The sequence below is a fragment of the Rhododendron vialii genome, chromosome 9a (assembly GCF_030253575.1).
Source record: "Rhododendron vialii isolate Sample 1 chromosome 9a, ASM3025357v1".
NCBI lineage: Eukaryota > Viridiplantae > Streptophyta > Magnoliopsida > Ericales > Ericaceae > Rhododendron > Rhododendron vialii.
The window spans coordinates 11370866-11383536 of record NC_080565.1 but is presented as its reverse complement, the minus strand read 5'-3'; the positions used below and the strand labels follow the sequence as shown (position 1 = coordinate 11383536).

The following is a 12671-nucleotide window of genomic DNA, read 5'->3' as shown; positions in this document are numbered from 1 at the left end:
TGGAGGCTGAAGCTTGTTTGTTTTGCCTTGTTGCATTATGGGAAAAGCATCTAAGCTTTTTTCAGAAGAATAAATTATATTATCCTAATAGTTATTACTCGTCCATTGAAAAAGAAAGCGAAAGCTTTTGGGATTATGCTTTCTTCTCACTTGTTTGGGTTATCTAGTCTGAGCACAATGCAAGGGTAGTAAAGGGCATTGATTCTTTCTCAAATAAAGTGTCGTCTATCATCCTTTTCGGAGTTAGGTTTCTATCCCTTCTCAGGGAATTTCCGTTTTTTTTTTTTTTTTTTATGTATATTTTTGAGAGGATTGGAGGGCGGTGTGTGATTTGTCGGCCAAATTTGTATTTGTTCTTTTGTACCGGTCATTAGCAGATCTCTTCTCCCCCATCTCCTTTTACTAACTTTTGGGTAAATTTCATTGACACCTCCTGAGTTTGCCTTAATGACAGATAGCCCCTCATGTATGAGGAATAACTATGAAGTCACTGTGGTTTCGATGTTCATTTCATCCACACCAAACCAAAAACTGCATGGCCAAACACGTGATAGAATTAGCTAAAAGTGTCTTATATTGAAAAATTCACCCCTTTTGTAATACGATATTCAATAAAAAGCTCTCAATTCTCAATGTTTTGACCGAAAAGTAACTAATTTGTTCTTTATGACAAAAAAAAACAGTTCTTTCGAGTAATAAAATAAACAGTGATTAGTAAATTTTACTGGTTGTACAGGGAGAAAATCCGTGTATTGTATGAACAATGCCTTGCAAGATCGACTGCACATGCCTCCTCGCTGGTACCCTAAGTCTGCAAAAGAAGGCACAATGAGCACACCTTTGCCTCTCATCGGCAAAGGCCCTTTGATGCCTAAGTTAGTATCTCGTACGTAGGAAAACCCTAATTCACAATAGGTAAGGAATGAATGACACCGTACCATACGTCATGGGTCTCGTATTGTATATATACGTGTTGGCCGACTTGCTCTCCAAGTCTCCTGGTCTGCCTAGGCTTTCTTTCACTTTAGGAATCCTAGCACGTATGGAATTACTCTCCATATGTAATCATAGTCCATATCTCTTTAGGCAACACAATCTGCATCCTCTATTCATGGGATACTCGTAGCGCATTCCTTCTAGAACGTTCCAGAACACTTCAACCACATTATTTTAGGGTGGTTTTTGTTAGGGTTTGACTATCTGTCAGTGTTCTAAATGGCGGCCGCCCAGGCCGCCTAGGCGCTTGGAGGTACCCTGCCGCCACGCCAATAGCCCTTGGCGTTTGATTTGGTGCCCAGGGAGGTTTGGCAGTGTTTGGCGGCCGCCAAGGTGGGCTTGGTGGCCGCCTAGGCGGCCTTGGTGGTCTTGTCGGCCTTGGCGGCCTTGGCGGGCCTTGGCTGCGTCGTCGGCGTCTTTGGAGGCCTTTGGCGACCTTATATATATATATATATATAAGGCCGGATCTATCCACACAAATCTTAACACAACTTTTGACACTCCATCTCAGCCATTGAAACCAAAGGTTGAGATTAGAACATAAAGTTGTACACTTTGTCTCTCCTTTCTCCATCTCACCTGATCTCTCTTACATCTGCTCTCTCTCTCCTACCCACTCTGTCATCCCTATCCCCGGCGACCAATTTACTCTCTCTGCTCCCCGGCCCTCTCGGCATCCCCCTGCACTACTATTAGCCACCTCTGTCCCCTCACCGAAGTCCCCTCCAATCAAACGTCACTGCGCAGAAATTCTTCCAAATTTGCAGTTGCAAAATCTCTGTTTCTAAAACTAATCAAATGATGAAACTCAACCCAATTCTGTCCTCCACTACAACCAAAAGAGTTCCAATTTACATAGGAACGAAAATCCAAATCGAACCCAATTGGATGGTAGTGATGCGTGAAGTACAACAAAAGGGATCTTTTAATTTGGCTTCACCTACATGGATTTACAAAATTGGGGGATATGGGATTTTTCATATATGTATCTTTGGGAGAATAGAATGACGTTCAGTGGTGGCAGGATAGAAAAGGGGTGCAAAATCAAATCTGTTACCTTTTTTGAGCTAAGATGCGTGAGATGAATCTAGCAACCCTAGATTCATGAGAGAGAGAGAGAGAGAGAGAGAGAGAGAGAGAGAGAGAGAGAGAGAGAGAGAGAGAGAATGGGTCATCGGAGATGGGGATCGCCAGATATTTGGTTGCCGGAGATGGGATTGCCAGAGAAGTAAGAGCCGACCAGAATTGGGTCGCGGGGGGGGGGGGGGGGGGGGGGGGGGGGGGTGGGTCATCGGAGATGGGGATCGCCAGATATTTGGTTGCCGGAGATGGGATTGCCAGAGAAGTAAGAGCCGACCAGAATTGGGTCGCGGGGGGTGGTGGTGTCGTGGAGAAGGAGAGAGGGAGGGATCAGGTGAGGATGTAGGGAAGGAGGAGATATAGTCTTCTAATCTGAGCCATTGATTTCAATGGCTGAGATGGACTGTCAAAGGTTGTGTTAAGATTTGTGTGGGTAGATCCAGCCCCATATATATATAATATGAGGGAGGTGAGCGAAGCCCTGCTACTTATTGTCTTATTCAACTTATTTGCTAGTTGCTACTACTTAATTTCATTTGGGTTTGTACTTTGAAGTTTGAACTTGCATTATGGATACATGGAATATAGTTTGATTGGATAATGGTTTGTTAAAAAAAATAAAAAATAAAAAAATCTGCCGAATTGCTTGGCGCCGCATAGGCGGCTTGGAGGTGGGTCTCCGCCCTACTACCTCCAAGCAATATTTAGAACATTGCTATCTGTTTGGGCATATGGATGCATCTGAACTACCTGTTCAGCAGGACCACTGTGCACCCCTTCGTGGTGCCGCCGAGCAACTTCTTGCTTGGTACATATCGTTAACCATCACGTGGTACTTTCCCTTACTCACCTGCTACTCACGTGTTCAGGGCTAATTTGTATTGTTCGGGAGAATCCCCCCTTCACCGGTTTTTAATCAAAACAGCCAATAGGTTAAAAAAGTCATTGCGATTCTAAATAAGTGAGAGTTCATATTTTTTTTATTACTTTTTATATGAGAAAGGGTGTATTTTTAACTATAAGTCACTTTTGGCTAATTCCATCCTGTGTTTGGACAGACAATTGTCGATTGGGGGAGTTGGTAAAATGCACATAGAAAACACTAGGGGATCACTGGTATTGCTCATATGTGAGGCGGCATCAGTCATTAAGGCAAACCTCAGGGGGGGGTCAGTGGAATTTACCCTTTATTTTCTAATTAGATGACATTTCTCTTGTTGCCAAAAGAATCTACAATGCCTCCTCTCCTTGCTGAGATGTTTTTGATTTTCTGTTCTAGCTGTCTCAAAACTAATTCTTTCGGTTAACTCGCTTATGCTATCTATATTTCTTGATTCTTTTTCCTGAACGATCATCCGGTTGTTTCATGTTTCAGCTATGAAAAAAATCTCGGTGTTACTGGTGCAATGGTGTTTTTGTCTCTTTCATTGGGCCACTAAAATTGTATGGGATGCTGTTGTCTGTTGGGTAGCTGGTGCAATGGTCTTTTATGAAATTTGGCTTGCTGTCATGATTAAATTCAATAGGCATGCCGCCTTGCTATATATATCTTATTGAATTTTCCAAATTTCACTGGCCATCTCACTTTAGTCCTCTGTTTGGCTGATAAAGCATTCAATCTAGAAAGTAGTTCCAGCTTATGAAGCACCGTTAGGGACCAGTTACAGGTACGGTATGGGTCCTTCAATACACCATGATCTAAAAGAAGTGAGATACAGGTGAAGATCTCTCACCTGGTGTTCGCAGATGACTTGTTCATCTTGTGTAGTGCAGATGGTATGATATGGGTTCTTCGAGACAATATGATCTAAAAGAAGTACTATACAGGTGAAGATCTCTCACGTGGTGTTTTCAGATGACTTGTTCATCCTGTGTGGTGCAGATTCAGCTTCTTTTATCATTGCGGTAGAAGCTTTGACTGAGTTTCACTATTTCTCTAGTCTTCAGCAATTTACAGAAGAGTGCAGTACTTTTTACTGTTTGGCCTCAGCACTAGAACAATATTCAGGGGTATCCTCCCAATTCCTTAGGCCAATTTTGCAGTAAAGTACCAAGGTTTGCCACTAATAGCTACCAGACTCAAACACAGTGACTGCATCGTGTTAAAGGACAAGATCTTGTCTAGAATCCACTCTTAGTCATCCAACTTTCTAAAGGAAGTAGAGCTCAGGTTATCAGCTCTGTGACTGCTGTCCTGTATAGTGTTCAAATATATTGGAGCTCCGTTTTGTTCTCCCTCAAGTATATTGAGACTTGGACAAGGGTATGGGATCCATGTCGGACATGTTTAGTTGGACATTCTTCTCGTAAACATATTTTGGAATTCAAGTTTGTCATGAACTAGGCACAGAACTCCTATAATATGCATGAAAAGTCCTTAAGGTACCTTGTAAACCCGATTTGCTCAACTAGATAAAAAGAAATATACTGAAGAATAGCATATTTTTGGCGTGTCACTGTGTCTTGGAGATGGAAATGAGATGAATCTGATGCTAAGACATGTACTCTCACCTGACGCATGTACCCGAGTCCATGTAACATAGGTGCTGATGGGTTGCAGGCAGATTGCTGCTGCTGAGGGTAGTAAAGCTTTGGCTGGGTTTTGGGGAACTTCTGATATGATTTTTGGTATTTGATTATTACTTTTTTTCCAGTTCAGCTAGCTGCTGGGTTAGGCTAGTTTAGTGTTTGTTTTTCCTGTTATTGGTTCTGGGATAGTTGTCGTCTTGATAGGCTTGTTGGTGGAATTCAAGGGTATGCCCTTGGTTCTTTCTTTGTGGTTTGTTTGTTTTGTAATGAATTTACTTACCCCGAAAAAGTAAGATATGTGTACGGCTGCATACGTCCGTAACTGTATATAGCTTTATAACTTAGAGTAATGCATTATGTATAACAACTTGAAAACCAAATGTAGGATTTTGTTAAGTGTCATAGGCGATTTAGATGAGAGCATAGTTGCATGAACGTTGCCATGGTTATTTGTCTTGTAATCGGCCGGCACTTGGCAACTAGATGGGACACCCAACATCATGTTCCATACCCTTCAAATAAAGCCTAGTTTGCGGATGATCCACTGTTTCAGGTCTTCCGATCTGTCTCGTTCATTTCCCAGATCTCGGCAGTACCAAAAAGTTGCATGAACGATGCCATGGTTATTTGTCTTGTAACCGGCCGGCACCTGGCAACTAGACGGGACACCCAACATCATGTTCTGTACCCTTCAAATAAAGCCTAGTTTGCGGATGATCCACTGTTTCAGGTCTTCCAGTCTGTCTTGTTCACTTCTTGGATCTCGACAGCACCAAAAGGTTTTTATTTTTATTTATTTTTGTTAATAGCAAGTTGGTTGCCACCTATGAAGCACCGACACTCCAAAAGGGCGCCGTGTCCACGTATTGGACACAGGGACACACCCAAATACGTATTGGACACGCCACGTGGCGTGTCCAATAATTTTTATTATTTTTTGATAGGGGACACAACTGAGGACACGCCGGGGACACGGCTGGGGGTCAAAATGTAATATATTTTTAATTTTGAGTGGTTAATATGAAATTATTCAAAACATTTGGGTTAAATTGTAATTCTGCCTTTATTTGGACCATGGTAATCTAATACATTCATATAGGACATGTAACATGGAAGAAAAGAAAATATATATGTATATGTGTATTTATATGTACACCAAGCTTCTACTAAGGGCGCCCGTTACTTGTTAAGTTAAGGACTTCCCCTTTCCCGATCAAATTTTGATGATCCGAACCGTTCAATGTGTGCAGAACGTGATTTTAAGGGTATTGTAAAGAAAAACTGTTCGAATCAAGCCCTTCCCGGTCATATTTTTTGCTGATTTCTCGCATGTACCCTTAAAATCACGTTTTAAACACATTGAACGGTTTGGATCATCAAAATTTGATCGGGAATAATGTCAAACTCATGAGGTCCTTAACTTAGCAAGTTAAGGGCGCCCTTAGTAGAAGGGGACTGATAAGGGATAACCCGTAAAGGTACATTGGTACGCACTACTACCAGTAAAAAAGTAGGACGCTGGACGCTTACCGGTACAAGATTTATAACTTTGATGGTGACCAACATTTCTCTAGTGTGTTTAAGTTCGTATTCATCCACAATTTCATGCATGGTACAACCGTACAAGAGCTTTCTGCAAGGTTTGCAGTAAACCTGAATACTAATTATGTTTTGTTGATGAATGTCTAACTAAAAATGTCAAAACACATATCCCCTACTCTTGCCCAAGTCTCGAGTGCCCGATGCAAGTAACTCAGAGTCTGAAGAGTCCTTGTAAGGTAGGTTAAACCATGCTAATTGTCTCACAAGCTAATACTGCTTCTCCTTTGAGAAATGAAAATGCAAAGAAACATGGAAATGGAAGCAATTTAGATGATTACATAAATGGATTGACTTTGTGGATTGGCTTCTTTTCTAGGGATGTTTCCTACACTATATCGGAAACGTCATGAATTATTTCAAGAGGGAAGAACAAAACCTAAAGTAAGACATCCTCCTAGAAAAAAAACAAGACAATACGAAGCCGCAGGAAGATGAATATCTGACAACCCAACATGGACATAGTTTACTCCAACATTGGGTCACCTGTCAGTGTTTGTGCTCGTGTTACCAACATCCTCGGGACGGATGAGGCCTTTCTGCTCGACCTCTATCTTTTTCAGTCTCGCCTCATCTGTCCTGTCAATTCTCAAAAACGACGTTCTGCTTACTGCACGGGATATTTCCTGCTGTCATGATATTGGTTTTCTTCTGTTTGCGTACTGGTTATCATCTAGCTCTTATTAAAACATTTATTATTGGGCTTTTTTTTTTCTTCTGATGTTCCACTATTGTTTCCTCTTCTAGATAAATAATTTATGGGACGTTGTACCAGCAGAACCTGGAGATAGATTCCTGAGCATGCTTCCAACTTGGCACGCATATGAACGAGCAAGCGAATATTTTATCTTCACATATGGAATAGAGCAAGTATACACAACGGTGAAATACTTGAAGGTACACGTCTTGTTTATTTTCCTTGTCAAGGTGTGTGTGTTTTTTTTTTCGTAAATGCACATTGATCCTTTTCCCTTCTGTTTTGCAAGTGAACCTAAATAACTGGCTTCTATCGTTTGCTTGATCAGAAGAATTAAGCCCTCAGCTTGGTTGTAGTTGTCTTTGACTGCAAAAGAAAGAAACTTATTATTTGTTTTATAGGCCTGTCTTACTCTTATTTTCTTACGATGTGACCTGGAGATCCAAGCCACACTAAACCACACAAAACAGAAAATAGAATACAAACAGAATATTTATACAGAAACTGCAGCTCTTTTATTTCATAAGGCACTCTCAAATTTCATACAGAAAGGATAGTAGAAGAGCAAGAAAGGGGAGAAACGGAGGCTCCGTTCGTTTGACTATAAAATGTTTTCCGGTAAAGTATTTTACCTATTTTTTGGTGTTTGGTTGTACAAATCGTAGATAAATTATTTTTTCCCGTAAAATGTTTTTGGGCTATTGAGGAAAATGACTTACAGCAGAAACTCTCGTAAGTCATTTTACAGTGCTCGCTGCTGTCTCCCATCCCACAGCCCAATTGAGTTTCTGTTTTCCAATTCGATGATTTGGTCTTTCTCTCACCCTATCTCTCTCCTATTTGCTCTCTCTGACTCTCTCTCACGCACACATGCAAACATAGCTGCCACCAGTTGTTCCTGGGACCACATCAATCCAAAAAAACTCTATGTAAATCCCTCCTGCAATTTTCTCCCTTTCGAAGACGTGTTTAAGGATTTTGGTTGAGAGAGTTTACATCTTATTTTTGTGTCTGGTAAGAATAACTTGATTGATAACGATGATTGTAGAAAAGTTTTGCAGCCAAGAATATTTTCCGGTTACCAACCAAACACCGTAAAATGAAATCGGAAAATCTCTTTTTATTGAAATCATTTTACGGGAAAAATATTTTACATTGGAAAATATTTTAGGTCAAAACAAAGAGAAGAGGTAGAAGGGAGGTGGAAAACAAAGAGAGAAAATATTCTAGGTTTTCTCACATCTTGGCCTCTCCGTCAAGTGACAAACATAAGTCTTATTTACAGACCCTACAATCCCTGAAGTGTAAAATTACCAAAGTACTGCTAAAATAAAATGACTAATCATCCATCATCCCTTTACTTGCATGTCAAATTTCATCATCTTACCACTGCAGTTATTTCTTTGTAGGAAGATTTGCTGCGCTACCAACCTAATTACCTGGTTTCTGTTCCTTTGGTACTTGAAACACTTTACAAGTACGTCTTCTTCCTGCAGAATTATAGAATCAATAATGGGGCTGTCTATAGTAACTTTGGTGGTGGAGTTACCATGAGTGTAAAGTTATGTATTTCAAAAACTGCCAGGGGTAGTAACTTTTCTGTTCATTTTTCTGGTGATATCCTGTATTCATGATATCCTATGACTGAATTTAAAATTTTGTCCATGGCTCATATGGAATTGTCTTTTTCCCAAGGTTCTTAAATTTGGGATTCAACACTGGACCCTTTGGAGGGACTGGTGGATTAAATTGTATAATCGGATCAAGAATGTTAATGTTCTACTTCCAGTATAAATCAAGTAAGGTTTTTTTTTATTATTATAAAACTACGCGCAAATAGTACCAAGTATTGGTGTCTGGGAGGGTACATTTGGTACAGACCAAACCTGTGCCGTTAATTGCACAAAGTGGCCCCCCCACAAACTTGAGCCCACAACGTAGAGGATAGAAATTAGGAAAGACAAATAAGGAATATAATATTTAGGACAAATAAGGAATATAATATTGGGATTTTGATAACCATTTTCCCATGTATTACATTTTTTTTTGATCACCATGTATTTACATTTCACCAGTGACCTTCGTTGCACATTAGAAATTGTGTTCTCAAAAGTGCATTTTTGATATTTCAATTGGTTTAATATAAGTATGAGTGGATGAAGGAGAGTACAATATTGTGTTACTCTCCTCTCTGCCGTTCATTGTATATCTATTTCCTTTCGTCTTCTTTGATCAAATTGGCATCGGTATTGGGATTCATTTCTGGAATCTTTTCTGTGGTCTGTTGTGAGCTAAAAAAATGAATAAATAAATACAGAAAGGAATAAACGGATACAGAATTTAGCCATGGTGGTTGACCTGTGTGGTGATTTTCTAAGTTCATCTGAATTGATCTTTCATGCATCTACTCAAATGCCATGTCAAAATTTTATATTTGGGGTCTTGGCAGAATATCTTTTCGTAAAATTAATGCTTTAGCGCAACACTATATGTTGGGTGATATCCTAACAGTTTCGACTTTCGAGGTGTTGCGGCAACTGATTATTTTGACATGGTATCGTGGCAAAAGAAACCGTTGTATAGAATGAAGACACAATGAGCAGTTTATTTCTGGAAAAAAAATCCTTTATCCAGGAGGGAGTGGTCCAATTTCATTCATTCGTCTCACATCTACACAATGAGATATCCCATATTAGTATAAAACCCATTAAGATAGTGATAAGGTTACATCATTAGTTTTTTGCATGCCTCTAACCACACATCAAAGAGCGTGGGCTACCTATCAGAAAAGAATTCCGCATAAGAGCTAACCCTATGCTTTAACAAGGAGCCTATGCTGTCTTTGAAGCAATTGAAGCCTTTAGCTTAAAGGTTCCATCTTCTAGCGCCTATTATTCTCTCTGTTAGCATTTGTGTTACTGGCAGTGGCTTAATGCTAATCGCTGCTGCACTAATCTGGGATCTGCATTAGTTATCTCTTAGATCTCAAGAAGTCATTTCCTGCCTTTTTCTTTTGTAAAAGCTTGTCCCTTCCTGTCTGTTGTCCCCTAGATACATATTGTTTCTCTTGAAACCTTTATCGTGTTCGCGAACAGTTCTTATGTCGTATCTCTTTATGATTAATTTCCTTATCCTCTTCTTGCATTCAGTTCTTTTGTGACTCCTTTAATTGTTTTGTGCATATTGCAGGGGTATCCAAAAGCAGATTTCTACGAGTTCCACCGCTCGCAAGCTTGTTGCACTTTTCTTTATAAAAATTAGTTTGACATATATGGACATCAAGCGAATTTATGAGGTTCGTACTTCCGGCTTGTCTATTTTTAATGGTACTTGTTTTGTTTATTTGGTTGACTTTTTTGTTTTATCTTTCCGTGATTTCCTGTGCTGTTAGCCATCAATCTGACACACGTTTTCTCTTTGCTGACTGATCTTGTTTGGGATAAAGATAGGTTTCCTCTTCCTGTATTGCTTAATGGATCTGGCTGGTTTGCAGGGAAAATGTCTAACAAAGTGCCAGAAGCAATGTTCGTTCCTAGTAGCAGCATTTGACTGGTTATGGGCGAGAACAATTTCTCTTATACTATGGCCATTACATATGTTGGCCAAGAAACTTGTTTATAATAAAATTCAAACTGCTATTGGAATATCAAAGGTATTGTTTTCAATGTTTGATGTTGAGTTTGAGCTTTATCTCTTCCTTTTTGTTCTCTGACATTATTTAAGCTGGCTGATGTGGAAGGATCTATATATCAATAGGATCTAAATTTCAATATTCCATGACAACCATGACTTCAAATTTGTGTAATCTGCAGAACTTTTTTTGCCCTTCTAATTTTCAATAATAATCTGCCAAAGTTCTGCATCGGGAATAATTTTAAATTCTGCTAAGGTGACAAGGAGAATTTTCTATTGTTTAGTTTCTTTAGTAGTTAATATCTCTCTCTCTCTCTCTCTCTCTCTCTCTCTCTCTCTCTCTCTGCCCCTGTGTGTGTGTGCTTGCGTGCGTGCATAAGCTCATGTGTATGTGTATAAAGAAGTAAGTTAGTTGACAAGAAGATGTACTGGTAGTGAAGCCTTTTGTGACTTCTACAGGCTGGCATAAGCGGAGGTGGTAGTTTGCCTTCCCATGTTGACAGGTTCTTTGAGGTTAGATGTTTGTGTTTCTTTTTCTGGCTAAAGCAGGGTGATATGGAGTAATCATTTTCTACTTTTGTTTTATTTTTCTTATGTGAAATTTTGTACTGACAGGCAATAGACATGAAAGTGCAGAATGGTTATGGGTTGACTGAGTCATCTCCCGTCGCAGCTTGCCGAATTCCTTCCTGTAATGTAAGGAGCAAATTATGTTCCTTCTTATCATAGGGATTCTAATTTTTAGTTTCTTCCAGCCACAACTATGCTGCTCAATGCATATTAAGACTCAAGTGCCTAATGATGCTTATGATACAAAATAGTGGGAATATTACTGTTGCAACCCCTGTACTTAGAGTAGTTTTAAATGACAACCCTTGGTCATCCTAAAATAGAACTTTGGGTGATATATAAAAATTTAGTAGTGTAGGGAAAAGTACAAATGCCGAACCTCAGGGACTTGAGGACAGATTACTAATATTATGGAGATTGATTTCTGAGTTAATAGAAAAGTGTTTGGAGTTGTTTTTTCTTTTGTAACTAATACAGCAATTAGTGTGAAAGCAAATTAAAGTTGGCTTGAAGTGAATAAAAGAAAGCCTTGGGCTTTCAGATACCTGACCTTGTCGTTACCATATCAAAACTTCTAATTAAAATAGAACAATTACAACTACTCCATATAATAGTGGCAAAAGTCAGTTCGTTCCACAGGGACAGGAGGACTGTATTCTATTGGTTTAAAACTAATTTCTATATCAATTCAAGGACGAGGTTCGAATTTCGGTATGGAATTTTTAAAATAGGAAAACAAAAGAGAGTGGTTCTCTAAACCAGTTGTTAATAGTTCTAGGGTTTTAAAACCGGTTTCCTCCTAGAAACTTGATTTTAACATTACGACATATGTATCTAGGTAATAGTCGCTTCAACGTGAATTATCCCTAGATACATCTATTTTATTTAATTGTGGATCGATCCAGAATCTATGTATTGTGCTAAAAATCTAAAAAAACCATTCTTCAAGAAAGATGAAAATAGAAAGATCCGTCCAAATCATCACAAGATAGTCACGGATAACTGATTGGCATAGGTTATCTTTGCGTAATATGAGTTGTCTTACTAGTATGAGCCGTATCCAAGTACGGTTTGTGTAATAACACACCTTGGCTTACAAAGTTTAGCCTATCTCAACCAACGGCATGATTCGATGACAAGCCATGTACTCAAGTTCTTGAAGTCTAGAATATAAACACAAGAACTTGATAGAAAAGAAAGCATTTAAACCATTCATTCAAAATTAATTTATCCTCAAGTCATACAGCCAAGATTTAAATGAATAGTCTTAAAACACATACAAAACTCAAGCTACTTGAAAAGAAACTACATCTATCCCTAGAGTAGGAGTTTAGCCAGTCAGGAGAGTTCAAGTTCAATTTCTTAGGGTTAGAACTCATGCTTTCTTGAATTCATTCATTCATTCTTCTTCTTCTTCCTCCTTGCTTTCTTCTTTCGTTAGCCTTGAAACAAGTCTAAACTAGTTCCAGTGCAAGTTGTTATGAGTTGGAATAACCCTAGGACTTAAATAGACCCCTTTCCCCGAAGTCCTTTCAAAACCCCAAAAGCCAAAGCAAAAGGCTGTAGG

At 39.2% G+C, this 12671-nt stretch overlaps 1 protein-coding gene across 4 annotated transcripts in view; it reads left to right on the top strand.

Moving 5' to 3' along the window:
* LOC131299472 (probable acyl-activating enzyme 16, chloroplastic) overlaps positions 1-12671 on the top strand; it is a 37709-nt gene that overhangs the window by 13238 nt on the left and 11800 nt on the right. For all 4 annotated transcript variants that reach the window (XR_009190788.1, XM_058325024.1, XM_058325023.1 and 1 more), the window contains 6 exons: positions 6952-7101; positions 8311-8378; positions 10091-10196; positions 10395-10553; positions 10994-11047; positions 11150-11230. Coding sequence is in view for 3 of the 4 variants with exons in the window: in XM_058325024.1 (XP_058181007.1) it covers positions 6952-7101; positions 8311-8378; positions 10091-10196; positions 10395-10553; positions 10994-11047; positions 11150-11230 (618 nt within the window). In the remaining variant the exon portion in view is untranslated. The remainder of the gene's footprint in view (positions 1-6951; positions 7102-8310; positions 8379-10090; positions 10197-10394; positions 10554-10993; positions 11048-11149; positions 11231-12671) is intronic.